Source organism: Nicotiana attenuata, chromosome 11 (assembly GCF_001879085.1).
Source record: "Nicotiana attenuata strain UT chromosome 11, NIATTr2, whole genome shotgun sequence".
Taxonomy (NCBI): Eukaryota; Viridiplantae; Streptophyta; class Magnoliopsida; order Solanales; family Solanaceae; genus Nicotiana; species Nicotiana attenuata.
This window is the reverse complement of record NC_031999.1, coordinates 30,713,643-30,735,496: the sequence shown is the minus strand read 5'-3', so window position 1 is coordinate 30,735,496 and position 21,854 is coordinate 30,713,643. Positions and strand designations below refer to the sequence as shown.

At 38.2% G+C, this 21,854-nt stretch overlaps 1 protein-coding gene across 2 annotated transcripts; it reads left to right on the top strand.

Moving 5' to 3' along the window:
- On the top strand, positions 14,312–20,895 carry LOC109234308 (putative clathrin assembly protein At5g35200). Of its 2 annotated transcripts, none has more exons than XM_019400235.1 (17): positions 14,312–14,600; positions 14,698–14,755; positions 15,442–15,596; positions 15,684–15,753; positions 15,857–15,954; positions 17,364–17,505; positions 17,597–17,697; positions 18,027–18,110; positions 18,239–18,289; positions 18,377–18,442; positions 18,539–18,604; positions 18,721–18,801; positions 18,900–18,977; positions 19,223–19,381; positions 19,471–19,546; positions 19,632–19,750; positions 20,180–20,895. In XM_019400235.1, the coding sequence occupies exons 3-17, from the start codon at positions 15,498–15,500 to the stop codon at positions 20,546–20,548; spliced, it is 1,659 nt and encodes a 552-aa protein (XP_019255780.1). In that variant the 5' UTR covers positions 14,312–14,600; positions 14,698–14,755; positions 15,442–15,497; the 3' UTR covers positions 20,549–20,895. The 2 variants fall into 2 exon arrangements, with proteins under 2 accessions (XP_019255780.1, XP_019255779.1); XM_019400234.1 differs by having other exon boundaries at positions 14,313–14,600; positions 15,460–15,596.

Sequence of the window (21,854 nt, the reverse complement as noted above, 5' to 3'; positions counted from 1 at the left end):
TTGCACATTTTTACCAGACGCCCTGGTGTTAATTGTTAGTGGAGTGTTGTGCCCGAGGGGCTGACTTATGTGCGGACTTACACTATCTGATTGCGCATTCATTTGCATGAATGTTGGAAAAGGATATTTTCAAAAGAGGTTTTTAAACTGAGTCAGATATTTCTAAAGGATTTTTTACGGTTTTACTATTTTTTCAAAGGGTTGTACCGTCCTACATAGCATGATGGATTGCTCTTACGTGATTTCTTGTCTCTCAGTTATTATTTACTCTTATTACCACTGAGTTGGAAGTACTCACTTTACTCCCCGCACCTCGCGTGCAGTTGCAAGTATTGTTCACCCGGTAGCGGGTGATTAGCGGACCGAAGGTAATACTGATGTAGCTGAGCAAGGTGATCGCCAGCGTTCGCGGCACCGGACTTCATCTTTTGGATTCCAGATTTCATTTTATATATATATGACCTGTAGTCATGTTCCTACCTCTTAGATGCTCGTGACTTGTGACACCCCGGTCGGGTTGTGTTGGGTTGTCAATACTAGTTATTATTGTCGTTAAGATGTATTTATCTATTCATTTATGTTTAATAATTGTTAAAGTGAAAGAATTTGGGTTAGTTGGCTGGCCTTGTCTTCACGAGAGGCGCCATCACGACCGGGATGGGAATCGGGTCGTGACAAGTTGGTATCAGAGCCTAGGTTACTAGGTCTCACGAGTCATGAGCAGGTTTAGTAGAGTCTCACAGATCGGTACGGAGACGTCTGTATTTATCCTCGAGAGGCTGCAGAACCTTTAGGAAAACTTCCCATTCTTGGAATTCTTATCGTGCGTACTTGATTCAGCTTGAGATATAACTCTTGAAATTCCTTCCACGCGTCTGTATGCGCACGTGAGCGCTCAATATTATATGTGCCTTGATGGTTTGTGATTCCCCGATCGAGGGGTGAGATGTAATCTTCGTGAGTATGTTGGGCCAGTCTAGAGGACTTGAGGCCGGATCCTTGCCTATGGCTTGAGCACCGAGGTGCTGATTGTGTGAGCAAGTGTTTTGAACTTATATGTTCAGTATTGCCCCTATTAGCCGGAATGGCGGTTTGGTATTCATGTGATGAGTATGTTAGTACTGCGAGATGTAATTATATGACTTGGTAGTGACGAAGAAGTCCGCAGGATAATAGATGAACTGTTAAGTGATTCGACTCCTATTGTGGATTGATGTGTAGCCCGAATTATGGGCGCGTGAAGAACATTGTCGTACCTCCTAGTTGGGAAGTGAAGTGCATTGCATGCGGCGGTATGAGTTCGGACTCAGGAAGACTAATGACTGAGTAACGTATATGATGGTGAAAGGTATGCTGAAGTACTAAATCGAGGCGAAGCAGGGGTCATCTCCTGCGGAGTGTTCTTGAGTGGTATGGTCCTTACGTGTATGTTAGAAGATCTCATGTGTAATTGAAGGGTATGTGTTGAAATTTAAAAATTCGGGTCGCTTAAGAGAGTGGACTCAGTTGATGTGGGGATAAATGCGAGGGTTGTAGAGGATTTCAGTACTAGATGATTTGTGTTTTCACAAACTTGTAGATGATTTGAGTTTAATCTCACTATGACATTGTGGCGTCATTAGAGTAAAAGTGTTATGAGTTGTTAAGTGTGCCTTGATATATGGCTTCGAGCCAAGTTGGGGAGGTTGCTGCTGATTAGCTGATTGCACGGTTATGTGCTATGTTGGGTACGTCTGAGGTATGCTGGCGAGTTAGTTCTAGTTACACAGATTGAGCCGAGGATGGCACGAGTGAAGCAAAAATTTCGACAAAGGTTATATTATGTTCCATAGGGTATGAGAATTACGGAATGTCTAGAGTTGTTGTGGGTAGAGGATGCTCGGTGCATAGAGCAGGAAGTTGCTTGGTTGTATTGGGATGAGGGTCTCATTTTACGGTATCGGAGTGTCAATAAAGCACGAGTGGTTCTGTTCGTTAAATCAGGTAATTTGCAGATGAATAAGAGAGAATGACTCTCGAGAATGGTTTTAATGTGTTCAAGAATCTACATGTAGCACTCAGGTGTTTTAAGGTGGTGTATGTGACTAAAGACAGTGTTTTCAATAGAAAATGTCAAGACTTGTGGTATTTTTATGTTGATCATGGGATCCTATGTGCCTGGAAAGTAAAGGAAGCGAATTTAGATTCGCAGAAAGTTCTTTAGAGTAAAGCATTCGGGAGTGTGGTATTTCTGGGAAACAATTGAGAGGGTATTCAGTGGCCTATGGGTCTTAGACAGTGTGGTCTCATGTTCAAGTCTCGTGTGGTAAGCCTGGATTGAGGCATTGTGATGCTACGGCGAGGGAGGAATATCAAGTTGATGATGGATCAGAAGGGAAATTAGATAGATGGAATAGCTTGATAATAGACCAAATCGGTATGGTAAGGGTATGATTAATTCTTCGTATGTGTTCGAGGTAATGGGCTTTTACAGGTATTGTGCAGCAAGGCTCTTGAGTTTTGACAGCTTGCTTAGCCTGGTTCGGGTAGAAGGATTCAGTCCTGGCAGTTTAGCTTGTGCAATGGAATTGGGGGAGAGTTCTTGATAAGTTTTACCGTGGTTTAGAGACGTATAAATTGCCTATGGGCATGCGAAGCATGGAATGTGTAATGATTTCTCTTCTTGATGGGATTGATAGAGAGTTCTTGACTAGTGGAGTATGTAGATGTTTGTGGTTAGGAAGGGAGATGGAGTTCTCATGTTATACTAGTGTGGTATGGTATATGCGATATGTGGTGGAGGATTGGGATTTGTGTATGTAAGGTTACAGTTCTGTTCATAATGGAAAGTCATTAAATTCTTAAGCAGCACGGGCAGCTGCAGGTGATTAAAGAATCGATCTTCAAATGATTAAGGAAAATGGTATTGCCAACCATAGTGATTCGACGGGGGTATATGTTCCAGTAAAAGGGCAATGTGATGTAAACTGATAATACTTCGGTAGTGTTGCGGCATTTGGGATCGGCTGTTGATATCTGAGTTTGTTTGATGGCACAGGGAAACTTTAGAATACCTTTCGTGGGATGATTTGGTACTTGAGGTGTGATATGTATTCGTACGGCGCAATTTGGGATTAGGTATAGTGATTTGTGTGCTATATGGAGTTGGAGACTAGGAGTTCTCGTGTTCAGGCTATGCAGTTGTTGTAAATTGTGTGTATCGGCACCGTCCAGTGGTTATTGGGAATTAGAGGTCTGAGTGGATCTTTCTTTGCTTGGTATGCCAGATTTTGGATATGATATTGGATTGTAGACTGGTTGTCTTAGTGTTGGGTTATTCTAGACTATTGTGCTACGGGCTATGCCGGAAATGCCACGGGTTGAGCGGCAAGGTACATTGGATTATGTTCTTGCAGAGTGGTATATATTTCAAAAGATGCAGCGGACGGCTGAGAAGGATTGTTTTTCTTAATGGGGCATTCGTGATGGATGTCAGTGCAGAGGTTTCTACCATTGATTCAGTTCCGGTATTGAGTGACTTTTCGGATGCATTTTTTTGTGGCCGGGCATGTCGCCGGGTGAGATGGCGGATTTCGGTATTTATTTGGTGTCGGGCACCGTATCGTACGGCTCTGGCAGGAGTTATAGTAGTGGAAGGAGTAGCTTCAGGCTTCTTGGTATTGAGTTCGTTGGCAGGCCAATGTGGCTACGTATTTAGCTTGAGTTAGCTTGGTTAGTCTTGAGTTGTATTGTTGAGGGACAGGTGAATTCGATCGTTATTGAACTTGTTAGTGATCTGGGGAGATCTATGAGTTGCTTTTTCTGTGCTGTGAGGCGTTATGATTTGTTGATTATGGGCACACGTGGTGCAGATCTATTGGGGATTCATAGTGGAAGTCGAGCGGGAAGAGTAATCGGATGTTGCTCGGTAAATGGAGTGTGGGTTATGACCTATCAGGTGGCGTGTCGTATGTTGTTTATTTCACCGTGGGTGCAATGAATTGCCTTGGTTTCAGACATCAAATTGTGTGTGGCTGTCGAATTTTGATCACAGTGTCTTGAGGTGCTCCATGTGTAACAGTGTTTGGATAGGATCGCGCATTGTAGCGAGGCTGCGTTGAGTTATGACCTTTCGGGGTAGATTCAAGTGTTCTATTTCTATGACGCGAGACGGGGTCTCAGCCTTGTGTTGTGATGATACTGATGAGCTTGAAGTGCAGCTCTTTTGTTTGAGTTATTTTCAGGATTTGAGTATATTCAGGTCGTTTCTTGTTGGTACGCGTATTATGCAAGTTGTGGCTTAGGCCTGTATTGAGGTTTCATGTCACCAGAGTGGTGTGTTGGATTCGAGGAGATCGTTGGAGTCATTAATGAATACGGACAGATTTGATTTCAGCTTGTTAGAAGGATAATATTGAGATTCATCCCGGAAATCTGTTGTGGTACTAGTCAAAGGGGAAGCGGCTTCATGAATGGTTGATATGAGAAATGGTTACGGTTTATAGCATGTTTCATTTATCGTTGGCATTATATGAAAGTGTTGGAATAAGACCTTAGTTGATAAGAGGTTTTCTACCGGTATTTGGTTATTGTAGGCAACTGCTGTGAATAGAGGCTACCGTTTCGAGTGTTTGGACCATGTGGTATATCATATGATCTCACCTGAGGTTGCAGGTATGGGTTATTACAGCTGGTTCGGGTTTATTCTGGGTATAGATACGAGGTTCTGATATTGTGTATGATTTCGGAAAGTGCAATGTGGTTCTACGGTTTATGGTTTAGATGGACTGTGAAATTTCAGCTATATTGTGTTGTCGGACCTATATGAGATAGGGTGACGTGAGATCACCCCGGGTATATGCTTGNATTAACATGAGGCTTATAAAAGAGGGCCCTTTTATATGTATCGACACTTAATGAAGAAGACATCTCAACTTCATAATGGTGTTACAATACGATGAAAGAAATAGGAACACACATGTTTCGCTTGGAACCACTTTGACAAGTTTTTATTCACGAACTTTGACAAGCTTTTGAATATTACATGTATTAAAATACATCTATAACTTTCTCGTAACTGTTTTTCTTGTAACAGATTTTTGCAAAATAAATATAATTCTAACAAGGTTTTTTCTTATAACCCGTTTCAGTATATCGTCATGACCCTATCTTTATGTACTAGGAAGGGTTTGAGAGGTGACTCCATTGTTCCCATGAGTTCGAGCACTATGATGAATGTTTTATATCCTCATTTGTTTTGATGGGAAAGAACACAATGATAAATGTTGAGGTTCCGTAGCTCCTGCTCGACACTTGTCTCTTTGTTTTTCAACTTTCATCTACATATCTATTTTCCCGCACGTATCTGTGTACAATATGTAGTCCCCCAAGTGTTTGAGCGGTGAATTATGAAGCCTCGAGCACTTGGTAATCTTCTTCACCTGGTCCTTTTCCTGAAAAGGAAATATATACGGGACTCGAGGGTGCGATTATAGATGAAGACTGCTTAACCCGTGTATACTTCTATCAGAATAATTGTAACCCTGGGCTAGGAATTTTAGTTTATTCCCTTTTGCCTTACAGGTCGTGACTCATCATTTAGTACGGGTTAGCGTTTTGCCTATCATCTAAAATCGTTAGTAAAATTTTAACAATTCAAAAAATAAATAATTTAACGTGGTGATACCTGACCGTGGGTTTTTTCTTAGAAGTAGTATCTCTTCAAATGAACTGCATTCCAATGTGACGGAAGCACCTTCCCGTCCATTGTTTCTAATTCGTATGCTCCTTTTCCTGCAATGTCCCGAACTCTGTAGGGTCCCTCCCAAGTTGGGCTTAGTTTACCCGCGTTGGCTGCCTTTGTAGATTGAAAAACCCTTTTAAGCACGAAGTCCCCAGTTTTGAAGTATCGCAATCGTGCTTTCCTGTTGTAATATCGTTCGATCACTTGCTTTTGTGCTGTCATCCTTATTAATGTGGCTTCTCTTCTTCCTTCGAGCAAATCAAGGTTTACCCGCATTTCTTCACCATTTGATTCTTCCGTTGCCTGAGCATATCGTGTGCTCGGTTCTCCTATTTCAACTGGGATTAAGGCTTCTGCACCATAAACCATTGAAAATGGTGTTTCTCCCGTGCTTGTTTTTGTCGTTGTACAATAAGCCCATAATACTCTAGGTAATACCTCAGGCCAATTACCTTTTGAATCTTGTAACCTTTTCTTCAAGTTGTTAATAATGACCTTGTTCGTTGATTTTGCTTGCCCATTGCCTACTGGTTGATAAGGTGTAGATGTGATTCTTTTAATTTGCCAGCTCTCAAAAAACTCGGTGACTTGAGCTCCGATAAATTGAGGGCCATTATCGCAAACAATCTCCTTTGGCACACCAAATCAACATATGATATTACGCCAAATGAAGTCTTTGACCTCCTTTTCTCGTACCTATTTAAATGCTCCCGCTTCTACCCATTTAGTGAAATAATCAGTAAGTACAAGTAGAAACTTCACCTGACCTTTTGCTTGTGTTAATAGACCTACGATATCCATCCCCCATTTCATAAAGGGCCACGGAGCTATGACGGGATGGAGTAACTCAGCTGGTCTGTGCATATTATTCTCGTACCTTTGACATTTATCACATTTAGACACGAAACTGTTTGCTTCCTCTTCCATCTTAGGCCAATAATATCCAGCTCGAATCAATGTTTTTACCAACGACCTTCCTCCCGCATGATTTACACAATGTCCTTCATGTATTTCTCTCATTACATATTCTGTTTGGGAAGGTCCAAGACAGCTTGCTAATGGTCCACCGAACATCTTTCGATAAAGGTTTCCTTGATATAAACAGTAACGAGCAGCCTTTTTACGAAGCGCGTGTGCCTTCCTTTTGTCATCAGGTACGGTTCCATACTGCAGAAAAGCAACAATCTCGTTTCTCCAATCCCAGGTTAAATTATTAAAATTTATCTCATTCTTATCAGGCTCGAGAATGGAATGAAATAAATGTACAACTGAAGCATTTGCATCTTTTGCCACGTATGCTGCAGATGCGAGATTGGCTAAAGCATCTGCCTCTAAATTCTCATCTCTTGGTATCTGCACAACTTTCCACGTCTGAAACTGCTTTATTAATTCACGTACTTTTCCTAAGTATTCTTGCATTTGTGATTCCCTGGCCGCATAAGTCCCCAGCATCTGGTTAACAACAAGTTGTGAATCACTCTTGATTATAATCTGGGTTATGCCAAGTTCCCGAGCCAATTCCAAACCTGCAATGACAGCTTCATACTGTGTTTCATTGTTAGTTATCGAATGACACTTTATAGCTTGTCTAATAGTTTCACCCGTGGGTGGTACGAGAACTATTCTTAAACCTGCGCCTTTTACGTTAGATGAACCGTCAGTGAATAAAACCCAAGTCCCCGGGTTTGCACCGTTAAAAACTTGTAATTCTTTTTCAGCTTCTAATTGCATCCCCTGACTGAAATCAGCTACGAAATCAACTAATACCTGAGATTTTATAGTAGTTCTAGGTTGATAAGTGATGTCGTACTCACTTAATTCTATAGCCCATTTCGCTAATCTACCTGATAATTCATGTTTATGTAAAATGTTTCGTAATGGAAAAGCAGTAACCACAGCAATGGGATGACATTGAAAGTATGGTCTTAATTTTCTAGATGCCATAATCAAGGCTAGCGCTAATTTTTCTAATTGCGGGTACCGTGTTTCTGCATCTAGCAAAGACTTGCTTACATAATAGATAAGAGATTGTTTACCTTGATCCTCCCGAGCTAAAACAGCACTTACCGCAACTTCTGACACGGCAAGATAAATGAGTAACTTCTCTCCTACCTTTGGTTTCGCCAACAACGGTGGATTTGACAAATATACTTTCAAATTCTTAAGTGCTTGCTGACAATCTTCGTTCCATTCAAAATGATCCTGTTTCTTTAAAGCTGAGAAAAATTTGAAGCATTTTTCTGAAGACTTGGAAATGAATCTTCCCAGAGCTGCAATTCTCCCGGTTAATCTTTGAACCTCTTTCTTGTTAGAAAGTATATCTGGAATTTCTTCAATGGCCTTAATCTGTGCAGGATTCACTTCAATTCCACGGTTAGAAACAAGAAAACCTAAAAAAATTTCTGACGCCACTCCAAATGCACATTTTTCTGGATTCAACTTCATATTATATTTTCGTAAAATTTTAAACGTATCAGATAAGTGTGATATATGATCTTCTGAATGTTGAGTTTTAACTAGCATATCATCTATATATACTTCCATGGTTTTACCTAAATGTTCTTGAAACATTTGTGTGACCAACCTTTGATACGTTGCACCTGCATTCTTAAGATCGAAAGGCATTACCTTGTAACAGTAAGTCCCTTTGTCTGTTATAAAAGAAGTTTTTTCTTCATCACCTGGATCCATCTTGATTTGATTATAACCTGAATATGCATCTAAGAAACTTAATAGCTCATGCCCTGCAGTAGCATCAATTAACTGGTCTATGTGTGGTAAAGGAAAGGAATCTTTTGGACAGGCTTTATTAAGCTCTGTGTAATCTACACAAACTCGCCATTTACCGTTCTTCTTAGGAACCACAACAGTATTAGCTAACCAGTTAGGATACTTTAACTCACGAATTGAACCAATTTTTAGCAATTTTTGAACTTCCTCTTGAATCACCTTATTTTTTAAAGTTCCTTGCTTCCTTTTCTTTTGCTTGACGAGAGGATATGATGGATCTTCATTCCACTTATGAGTCATGACTTCCGGTAGTATCCCTGTCATGTCAGAATGGGACCAAGAAAAACAATCTGCATTAGCTTTTAAAAATTCAATCAATTTACGTTTTACCTCCGGGCTAAGATTATCTCCTATGTATACTTTTCTCTCGGGCCAATGTATAAACAGCACCACGGCCTCTAGCTCTTCTATCGTTGTTTTGATATTTTCGTTCTCCTCTGGTTCTTGAATGGTCTCAGGCCTCGAATCTACATCTGTTTGCTTTTGCTCAGGTGAGGTTGACTCCGTGTTACCCTCACCTAAATTTTGTAATTGCTATTTGTCTCCACTATTAACAACTGAATCTGCAACGGAATTAATGCTTCTAGATGTTTGTTGATCGCCTCTGATTTGGCATATTCCCCATGGAGATGGGAATTTAATAACTTGATGTAGAGTTGATGGGACAGCCTCCATATCATGGATCCAAGGTCTCCCCATGATCATATTATAAGCCATTTCCATATCTACTATCTGAAATTTAGTTTTTTTAACAACACCTGCAGCAAAAGTTGTTAGAACTACCTCTCCTTTTGTTACCACACTTGAATTATCGAACCCGGACAAGGTATGTGCCTTCGGTATCATTTGGTCTTCAGCTTGCATTTCACGCAATACCCTCAGTAGTATAATATTTACGGAACTTCCTGGATCAATCAAAACTCGTTTTATATTAGTGTCATGTACAAGTAAAGATATTACCAGTGCGTCGTTGTGGGGGGTCATCACTCCTTCAGTATCCGCATCATCAAAAGAAATACTTTCATTTTCTAAAACCTGCCGTACCCGTTTCCCGTGTGTAATCGTTACTTTCGAAACCTTGTTGGAAGCCGTATATGTTACACCATAAATATCTTCTCCCCCACTTATAACATTCACGGTTCTCTTGGGTGATGGGGGTTTTGGTGGCTCTTGCCTATTTTTCATATAGGCTTGTTTCCCTTTCTCACTAAATAACTCAGTGAGATACCCTTGTTTCAATAGATGATCCACTTCACTTTGTAAGAATCTACATTCTGAAGTCTTGTGCTCGTGATCATCGTGGAACTCACACCAATGGTCTGGATTGCGCCTGTTTGGATTTGACCGCATCTCTTTTGGCCACCGTACCTTGTCTCCCATGCCTCTTAAAACAGCTACGAGCTCAGAGGTAGTAACATTGAAATTATACCCACCGAATCTCGCTTTTAAACCTCTGTCATCATCTCGCGACTCTTGTCTGTTTCGGTCATTTCTGAACCTAGATGCAGAACCAGATTCCCTGTTCCTCGATTTTTGATCATATCGTTGATTATCCTCCTTTGACCGTGAGTCTTTTCTTACAGTTCCCATATATGGATCGTACCTGTTTTTACCTGATCTTTTTTCGGTTTCTGACCTCCTGGAATTGCTTCTTTCTTCATGATGAAACTGAGGTACGTTATCTTCCTCAATTCGCAACTTCATACTGTACCTGTTATAAACGTCTTTCCAAGTGGTTGCAGGGAACTCTCGAAAGCTTTCTTTAAGTCTTCACGTGGCTTCTGAACTTTTATCATTTAAGTTGCTTGCAAAAGCTATTGCAGCCCAATTATCAGGTACTCGGGGTAAAGTCATCCTTTCACGTTGGAATCTATCAACAAAATCTCTGAGCAACTCTGAGTCCCCTTGTTTAATTTTGAAAATGTCTTCCATTCTTTTTTCAACCTTTTGAGCTCCCGAGTGCGCTTTAATAAAAGAATCTGCAACCTCAGCAAAAGAGTTTATAGAATTTTCAGGTAAAAGAGAATACCAGGTTAATGCACCCTTGGTGAGTGTTTCTCCAAATTTTTTGACCAACACGGATTTGATTTCTTGCTTGGTCAAATCGTTGCCTTTTACACCTGTAGTAAATGCAGTTACGTGATCACGTGGGTCTGTTGTGCCGTCATATTTCGAGATTTCAGGCATTTTGAACTTTTTAGGGATTGGAAGGGGAGCAGCACTTGGTTTCCAAGGTTGTTGCGAATACTTATCCACATCCACTCCTTTGATCACAGGAGGAACACCAGGGATTTGCTCGATGCGCTCATTTTGTTCCTTAAGCTGTTTCTACAAAGTTAGTACTAAATTTTGCAAATGAGAATTACTTGAATTACCTGGTTCTCCTTCCTGTGGCTCACTGGGGGTTCCTCCATTTCCAGAATTGATAAGGCCAGAACGAGGATTCTCCAGTGTGTTATTATTAGGTGTAGGTGTGGGCGGTGCAACAGGTAATCGACTAATAAGAGTTTGAAGAGCTTTGTTAACTCGTGCATCAATTACTTTCTGTAAAGCGTCATCCGCTCCTTCAAAATATTCAGATTGCTCTTGTTCAACAGCCCGGGATTCAGGAGTAGGAGTGCCTTCACGAGATTGACGTGGTGAATTTTGTGGGGGAGGAACCACGTTAATGTTTTGTAAATCACCTTGATTTTGATGGACTTGATGTTCATGGTTTCCCAAGGTATTCTCACTATTATTGTTGTTGTTGTTGTTGTTGTTCGACATGAACAGATAAAATGTAACTTAAAGAGAATAGATTATCAGATTCCCGGTAACGGAACCAATTTGTTTAACCAGAAAACTGAATATTTGGTTAAAGCTAGAATTTAATAGAGAAATCGGGTTACTGATAATCAAGAAATAAGAGATTTTGTGAACAACAATAAAGCAATGAATAAGAGTATATTTCAGTATAATCGGAATGATATTTCGTGTCCTACAAATGTTGTGACTTTCTCCTTTTATAGTCAATTCTAAGAGAAAGTGTAATATCTTTGTCTTAATGAGGCAATTACGAGCAGTAAATAATATTAAAAGAATCGTTATTCAATCATTCTTATTAAATACAAATTCTCTAACGTATTTGGCATTTAATGTTGAATTTGGACTCTTTTACGCTATCAGATTCATATATTCAATTCCTTCTGATCTTCGAGCTTTAAATGGCTCGAACAGGAACGAGTCTCGTTTCATCTGGATAGTAGCTCGTATCTTCTCTCCCGCATCTATTGTTGCTCGTGTCTTCTAACTGTTTGTCATGCTTTGACTATTTGACCGGTCCACGGGTCATGACATGTCATCTTCAATATTTAAATTCAGTTTTTCCCCAATACATCTGAGTCAATTACTTAAATGGTCACTCAACTATTCGAAATTATCTATTGAAGTCATCTTTCTTTCGTTTGTAACAGCAAAGTTCACTTAGCTATGTCTATAGCGCTCAGAAGGTCACTCAACTAGATTTCTCAAACTTTTGATGCCAAATACCAATTTTAGCAAAGTCGCCTAACTAAGTCCATAATGTAGATTAAAATCATAATATTTAAAAATTTAAAAAAAAAAAGGATGAATGTTGATAATTTAGGGGGTAAAATATGTATTTGACAATTAAAAGTTTGAAAAATCTGGGATTGGCCTTCTGACTATTGTATGCATAGTTAAATGACTTTCTTGTTACAAACAAAAGAAAGATGACTTTACTAGATAATTTCGAGTAGTTGAGTGATCATTTACGTAATAGACTTCCCGACTCTTCTCTTTGTAAATGGATGTGAACTAAACAAATACTTGTATAGTTACGTACCTTCAACATACCCTAGCTACTAGCTAGGCTGTTAAGATAATTAATTAAATCGACATATTATGTGTAGTATTAGTTTGGCTTTTAGCTATTTCTCTAAGATGTGTACATTTCGTTTCTTGCATCGGAAGTTACTAACTGTTTCACGGGGAAATGGAAAAAAAGTAGAAGCCAAATTAAAGTTAATGAATTGTCAGAAACTCTACCATGCTTGTAGATTTTGCGAGAACAAAAGAGTTGCGTTTCTAAGTTCTAGACGTATTTATCATGTGTTTATTATCAAGATTTCTGTTTGCTCAAAAAATGTTACACATCTTACGAGTACAAAACAATATAAATAAATCCCGGGATAATCATAGCAAATCGTAATAATCCGTTGGACCAATTGAATGAAATGAAAACAAGAACTCAGAATTAGGGGGAGAAGCATTGGAAACCTTTATTGATAATATTTGTTTGGTCTGCCTCTCCATGAAGAGTTTCAGAGCCTTACAATGGTGTTTCCTCTTCCCATAAGAGGGGTATATTTTCTTGTTTCTCTCTCCTCTCACTAGTGGTCAAGAAGCCCCCCTTTCTGGGGTCCCTTCTCTTGGTATTTATAGCTGTGGGCTTCGTGAGCTGTCTCTCAGTGGCCGTGACCACGTTGAGGTCTCGCCTTTCTAGTGGTGGATAGGCCGGGGCCTTTGTTGACCGAGCCAGGGACGGGTTGAGCGTCGTCAATTCTGAGTGGTCGTGCCACTAATTAATCGTGAATTAACTATTAACGGGATTAGCCTCGCTAATTATCGTGGGGTCGAATTCTTACCCATACAAACATCACATTTGAATTTAATTATAATTAAGTGCTAAATTTAAGTAAAGATAACAACAACAAATTCCATAAATGGGTAAAATTTAACTAAAGATAATGACATATATTTTGTATTTATCGATATAATTATTATACATTTTTTTGCCGTCACTTCCTCCGCTGCTCCGCCCATCTTGCACGCACCTTAGCCAAATTTTCATAATCTAAAAGTATTGTAAGTTGAGATTCTTTCATTCGCGATTAAAGGATTGTGGTTAAGTAATAGAAATAAAATATTATAGTTAGTTCTTTGTCCCTTTTAGTGAATCCTACTACGCGACATAAATTTTAATTAATCATATTAGTAAATTGCGAAAACCGAAAAAGAAAGTTCCTAATTTCCAAAGCTGCAAGTAAACGTACATTACCAACTTACTGCAAATAATTTAAGATTTAAGATATATATATATATATATATATATATATATATATATATATATATATATATATATATATATGGTCGTGTAAAGAAAATTTATTAGGAATTTTTTTTTATAGCAATTAAGTAATTATCATCTTTGCTAGATTATACAACACAACAACATAATATACCCACTGCTATCCCACACCGCTTTGCTAGATTATAAATTATCAAAAAACTAACTATTGTGCTAATTTTATAGACTCAATGCATCAAACTTTTTTTTTTTTTTGGTTTTTCATCATTCGGTATTTTCATTGGAGCTCGACTAAATCTGGATTTGTACTGAAAAATTCCAAATATTGAGGGGTAAACGCTCTTTAATAAAGACAATTCCATACTTAGGACTTGAACCCGAAATTAAAGTGGGTAAAGAGCTCCCTAACAAATGCGACTTCATGTCAAAACTCGAATTCGAAATTTCTGATTAAGAATGAAAGAGTAGTTACCACTCTACCACAACCCTTGTTGGTTAATGCATCAAACTTAAATTCAACACTAAAATGTCAAACGAAGCTTCTATATATATATATGGAAGAAAGAAGCAAAAGAAAGGAGTGAACCAGTAGACAGAGAGAATATATACACACACAAGTAACGTGTACAATTATGAGTAGAGTATACACAAAAACTATGAATTGACAAAAGAAAGTGTATAGATATGCTTAAATCTTAAAAAATACAATAAAATTAAATGGTAAATGACGCCGACCGCCAACCAAAACAAAATTCATTGTTGGAGACTTTTCTTCTCTATGCTGCAAGTGCAGGCCACCAAAAAAGACTCCCCCTTGTCCTAACACCCCCTCCCCCCTTCCACCCCTCTTTCCTTTCTCCTCAAATTTCTCTCTGAAATTCTTCAACTTCACTTGAGTTTTCAGTTTTCAGACTTGCTTTTTGATTTTTATTTTTCCATAAAAAGACACCCTTTTGGCTTTCTTGGTTGTGGGATTGTTGATTGAGCTGAAAATTTGAGGTATGAATGAGTAAAGACTGAATTTTTGAGTTTCAATGGATCTTTGATTATGAAGTTGAGTTTCTAACCTGCGTTTTTGTTTTTTGTTTGTTCATAGGAAGAGACCCTTTTGGCTTTCTTGGTTTTGGAATTATTGGTTGAGCTGAAACATTGAGGTATAAAATGAGTAAAGACTGAATCTTTTTGAGTTTTGTTGGATCTTTGATAATGAAGTTGAGTTTCAAACCTTCTTTATTGGTACTTATTTGTTCATAGGAAGATACCCTTTTGGCTTTCTTGGTTGTGGAATTTTTGGTTGAGTTGAAAATTTTGAGGTATAAATGAGTAATGATTGAAGTTTTGAGCTTTGTTGGATCTTTGATAATGAAGTTGAGTTTTAAACCTGCTATTTTGGTTCTTATTTGTACATCGGAAGAGACCCCTTTGGCCATTTTGGTTGTGGGATTATTGGTTGAGCTGAAAACTTGATGTATGATATGAGTAAAGATTGAATTTTGACTTTGTTGGATCTTTGATTTTGAGTGTTTGAATCAATGTGCAGCCTGATTCTTGGTGGGTTCTTTTAATTCTTTGTTTCTTTGTTTAGATTCACCAAAATCAAAATGACTTAGATATAGGGTGTTCGGATTTCAGGTGAAATGAATACCATATGAGTAGAAGATTTGTCGAAAGTCTTTGTTTTGTGTCTTTTGTATGCAATTGGTCGGATTCTAAGTGGTCGGTTATCTAATAGTTTAGAGGATAGCATTCTGTCACTTCTTCTGGAATTTTATTGAATCAATCTTGATCATTGGAGAAACGTTTAGTTTCGTTACGGTACATTTGAATTCATTTAATGTAGGACTTATTATTATTATAGCCACTGCCTGCTGGAAGTTCTTGCCGTGAAGAGAGAAAATGTCAGGAGGAGGTACACAGAACAGCTTAAGAAAAACCCTTGGAGCACTTAAGGATACAACTACTGTCAGTTTAGCTAAAATTAATAGCGGCTATAAGGTAATGATATTCTTTTTTGCTGCCTATTCTCGTTCTATTTCCATTTTAGGGTGCTCTCTTAATACCTGTTTTCTTAATGTTCTTTAGGAATTGGATATTGCTATAGTTAAGGCAACAAATCATGTTGAACAACCAGCAAAGGAGAAGTACATAAGAGGTAAGTATCAGATCGTCTTGTTATGGAGTTGTAACATACTGAATTATAGCGATAAACTGCATTCGGGATGGACTTGATTGAATTTTTTGATTCTCAATTTCAGCCATTTTTTCTGCCATTTCGGCTACCAGGCCTCGAGCTGATGTTGCATACTGCATTCATGCTCTTGCAAGAAGATTGTCGAAGACGCATAATTGGGCGGTATGAATAATAAACTCAATCTGGTAGCACCTTTTTCATGAAAGATAAATTCATTATAAGCATGTCCCATACCTAACGATAAGTAGTCCTCAAAATACTGATTTGGTGAAGTCCTGTTAGTCTAATCTTTGTTTCTTATTTACAACCCCACATATTACCATAACGATTCTAAGAGAAGACGTGAGATACAGCTGCTCCCTATGGCTTTATTTGTAAACACTTCAAGATAAATATTTATTTAAGATTTCTTTTCTTTCCTTTTGTGCAAGAGACCAGGAACACTGAGGGAATTTTTTTAGTCCAAGCCTATAAGCTTGTGATTTGGGTAACTGAGTTACAGTCCCATAAATGCCACGTTATTACATTAATGGCGCCAAAATTTCCAAGCCAAAAACTCATATACATTGAATAGGGTATTAATTCCCAGTTCATTAGCTTCCAGGTTTCCAACTATTCGACTAAAGTGGAAACATAATTACTGCATTTTAAGCAACAACTTCCTCCAAGAGTAATTGCTTTCTATTTTACGGGTTATATGAGTTGGGATTCATATACATTATCCCATTGGGCTAGGCCACAAAGCTAAATTTAACAATTCATTTATGGTTGGGCAGTCAGTCCATTGTTCTTATGCCACTCGAAAATTTCTCTTCCTGGATCAAGAGGGACCTGAATTTCAGGGGTATATCACTAGATCCTCAATAAGGGGAAAGATACGCATTTGAACCTTATTTTGTCAGGGAATTCTGTAGCTTTTAAAGAGTAAGACGACATCGCAGGATAGCAACCATGACTCAAGAGATCATTGACATGACTAAGATCCAGTGTGTAGTTTGTAAAGTATAAGGCGACATTACATCATAGATAGCATCATGATTCAAGAGAACAATGACGTGACTAAGGTCCTATGGAGAACCATTAAGATTTGGATCGTCTTTCTCTTGTTCATGTGGAGATCCAATATATTAAGAGCCTTATGCAGCGGATATGTTATAAGATAAGACAACAGTAAGTGTGTTTGTGTACTTAGTTATTCTGTCTACTGACACATGATACTGATGGCCTCTGACCTTAATTTCATTGGTGAGGACAGATCAGATTATAAGCCCGTCCTTTCTGAAACTAGCTTCAGTCGCAAAGGACTAAATATCGTCTTGTTTTTGTGGACGGTCTAACTTTTGGAGCTGAGGAATAATGTTGATAATCAAGTATTCGTTTGAATGTTTTAAGCAATCATTTTGCTTTGTTTTAATATGCTTGGTTTCACATCAATTCATCAAGCATAAAAGCTGATCGCGCTTTGAATAACCTTGATTTCTTGATAATTGATAATCTTAACTCAAATCCTCTCCAAAGTTGACGCTTAAAGCACCTTTACTGATTCATTTGTCACTGACATTTGTTAACAGGTTGCGTTAAAAACATTGATCGTTATTCACCGCGCTTTAAGAGAGGTGGACCCTACATTCCAGGAGGAACTTATTAACTATGGTCGCAGCAGAAATCGCATGCTTAACATGGCTCATTTCAAAGATGACTCTAGTCCAAATGGTATACATATTATCTACCTATTTGTTGCTTATAGGAAGTTGGCCGTAGTGCTGCCCACTGAAATCGAAAATTGCTCTGATAAACTCTTCAGCATGGGATTACTCTGCTTGGGTGCGTTCGTATGCCTTGTTCCTGGAGGAGAGGCTGGAATGTTTTCGAGTGCTGAAATATGATGTGGAGACCGATCGTCCGGTAAGTAAACCATCCTTTTTAATCTCTTCCAATAGTTAGTTAAAGGAATATACATTACATACACACATACAATATATATGTATGTGTGTGTGTGTGTATGTATCCACACACACATACATACATATTATCTTTCTTAAAAAAACATATGCATGTATCAATCTTCTTATATTTAGATGGCCTATTTCTGTGGATATTATTATGTTTTGTGCAACAATCGGTCTTCTATATTATGAGGATCCAGTTGCTTTCTATATCAATCTTCTTATCTTTAGGTGAAGTGAAACATCGAGTGCTGAGATTTCCTTATATTTTTTATGCATTTAATGCAGAGAACTAAAGATTTGGACACACCGGAGTTGCTTGAGCAGTTACCAGCCTTACAGCAACTTCTGTATCGTATTATTGGCTGCCAGGTATGTTACTCCTGATAATCAGTTCGATATGGTGGTTACTTTAAAAAAAATGTCCTTGATTTGGAATTTTTAGATTAGCATATACAGTAAATTGTGCTTAAACTTATGATCATGAAATTTTCATGCAGCCACAAGGGGCATCTGTTCACAATTTTGTGGTTCAGTTAGCACTTTCAATGGTAAGTTATCTGTTCTTCACCGATTTATCAGAAATGATTAACGTATTTGGTTTCTCACTATCTGATTGCTTATTAAAATTTTGATAGGTTGCTTCGGAGAGCATTAAAATCTACAATGCTATCAGTGATGGTACAGTTAATTTAGTTGACAAGGTGGGCTTCTCTTTTGGCTATAAATTATAATATAGATAGTCTTATTTCTCCTCTGGAATAGCTAATAAATGTTAACTGAGTTATTTTACTTGGCAGTTCTTTGAGATGCAACGGACTGATGCTCTTAGGTCTCTCGATATATACCGCAGGGCTGGTCAGCAGGTACCATCCCGAGAGATTATTTTAAGAGCCAGCTAATATACATCAAAACAGTTCAAGAGACTGTGTTCCTTTAGGAATTTAGACACCTTTGCTGACACACCTCCATTTATTTTTAGGCTGAGGCACTTTCAGAGTTTTACGAAATATGTAAAAGTATTGACGTGGGACGTGGCGAGAAATTTATTAAAATTGAGCAGGTACCAGAAAACTTTTCTGGAAAATATATGCAATTATTTTCGTGATTGCACCATTGTAGATGTCTCCCTAATCTTTTTGCATTTTGTTTATATTCAAGCCCCCTGCATCATTTTTACAAGCAATGGAGGAGTATGTGAGAGAAGCACCGCGAGCTTCTACCGTGCGGAAAGATTCGGTAAGCAATCTTCTCTCACACCTTGATAAATGTCAGTTATCTCTGGACGGAGCTAGTAACCATAGATGAAATATTTATTTATGTTTAACAAGCCCACTCACGTGCGGACCTTCTTGGGCCGAGTATGTAAAAATACTTCTTTGAAAATAATGCAGTTCTAGAAAACTGATAGCTTATGATATGTACTAGTCTGTTTTACTCCAACCAGATCTTAAGTTTCTATGCAACTTATATTCAACTTCCAGGAACCCAAAGTTATTTTGGCTATTGAGTACAAAAAGGACCCAGAGGTCAAAGATGCTGGCTCCCGTTCTCCTCCTCCACCTGAACCTGAAAAAGAACCTGAACCAAAGCCTGAGCCAGTTAAAACGGAAGCTCCGCCGGCAGAACCTGCTGATCTTTTGGTAATAGTTTCAAGACATATTTCATCTATAACCTTATTGTGTTTAACTCTATGATTGGATATTTAAAGCCTCATATTTGTTGTCCCTAGTCTTTGGATGATCCTTCTCCAGCAGTTGCAGAACTAGATGAGAAAAATTCTTTGGCTTTAGCTATCGTACCAGTTGGTACGTGTTTCAAAATCAATTGCACCATATACTATGTTTGAAACTCGCCCGAGCCTTGTTATTCTGACTCTTGGTGCTGTCACAGGCTCTAGCAACCCACCGGCTTCAACTGTTTCAAATCTTACTAATGGAGCTACAGGCTGGGAATTGGCTCTTGTCGAAGCTCCCAGCTCGAATGAGAGTGCCACTACAGCGAGTAAACTGGTACAATTACGCATCTTTCTCATTTCACTGCTTTTAATCAGTGCCCATTGACTAAAAAGTTGAATGAATCGTATTGTAAGAGACAACATTATGGTTTCACCGTCTTGAATTTGGGGGGCTAAAGTAATGGATGCAAGTAGAGGTGCATGCAATCTTTGTACAATGGGTTCAACTGAACCCAATATTTTCGATACGGAGCATAGATATTCATGTGAAAAACCTATGAAATTTAAATAAATATTGAACTCCAAATCTATAATTTCAAAAGCACAATGAGTTCAGTCTAAGAATTTTAAAGGTTGAACACATCAAGTAAAATCGTGGATCCGCTCCTATATGCAGAAGATTTAGATGCACCGGTGGACATTTTTCTTCACATGTATAAAGAGCTATACTTATACTGACGCTTCCTACTTTTGTAAAAACTAGGCTGGAGGACTTGACAAACTTACACTAGATAGTTTGTATGATGATGCAATGAGACAAACCAACCAAAATGTGAGCTATAATCCGTGGGAACCTGCACCAGCAGCTTCTCAAATGATGCCAAACGTTGGATACGACCCGTTCTATGTATCAAACATGGTGGCAGCCCCAACTAATGTGCAAATGGCAGCCATGGCGAACCAGCAACAGGCTTTCATGTTACAGCAACAACAACAACATATGATGATGATGACTCCCCAACCACAACCGTCTGCGAATCCTTTCGCCAACCCTTACGGAGCAAATGCCAATCCATACGGCCCCGGTATGCCTGTACAAGCATATAATCCTTATAATACTGGCCTCATTTGAGCAATTTACAGAGAGAACATGGTGCTATATTCAGCTATTGATTTTGATACTCAGGAAGATATTGAAGAATAGATTTATATCACTGCAGGAGGTAGTGTAAAATTATTTGTTAAATATTTAGGTAACTTTCTTGGTTCATTCTTTATTTGCGAACATCGCGGGAACGCTCAATAATTCTTGACTCATTTTTCTTCTTCTTCTAAACCTGCTTATTCTTGGGCTGGATTTTCTTACTGCCATTTCTTGGCTCTTTTATCAGTTCTAAATTTTTGGTAGCTTTGTATTGTGAAACAAATTTGCTTAGTGATTGTACATGGTTTGGATATGAAATGTGGTCCTTTTGTATACTCTCTATTTTTACTATTTTCTTTGTATGAATTCTTCAAAGGAACATATTTGGCAAGAGGTGACTTAAAAAAATCTATCTGTTATATCAAGATTGGCAAAAAGGGACTTGAAAAGATGCCGTGAAGTTCCTATATTAGCTATGATGAAGGAACATGTTATTTAAACAAAAAGATTGGTAATACAGTCAAACCTTTTTATAGCAACTTCGTTCATTCCGATAATTTTGGCTGTTATAGTGAAGTGTTTTATAGAGGATATATATTATAACAGTAACATAAAAATCAGTTGAAAAAAATTTGGCTTTTATGAATGACTGTTATATAGAGATGTTACAGAGAGGTCTGACATTTATTAGAGTTGTGGGTAGTAAAGAAATCATAAGTAAAATATTAAATTTTAGCACTTTGAAAGAACTAAAGTGATGTCTGATTCGCGATAAAATTAAATACATTGATTTTTATACGTGATATTCTGCCAATCATGTTTAAACATGATATTCTAAAGGTGTCAAATGGACAGGTTGACCTAAATCTAATCATGTTTAAACAGATTGAATAGATGAGGGATTTGTACAAAATATGATTCTTTTATCCTTGTTTAAAGAATCTGTGCAAAAATAGCATTGGAACATAATTTGTCTTAGGTAGATTGGCAAACCTTGCCTTGTCCATAGGTTATGATGGATGGGGTATAACTTTGGTACAAATCATTTACAAATTTCTGTTGTGACCAAATTTTTATAAGTGTTGTCGGATAGACACGATTTATCTTGTGAAATTGTTCAATAACTTTTAACGTATTGACGAAACTTGCTTAGATAATGCTACTTCGAGAAGTCAGGAAGGACTGCTCGGTACACTAAGCTTTCGCTATGCAGCGGGGTTCGGGGAAGGATCGGGACCATAAGGGTCTATGTACACAGCCTTACCCTTTCTGTAAGAGACTATTTCCACGGTTC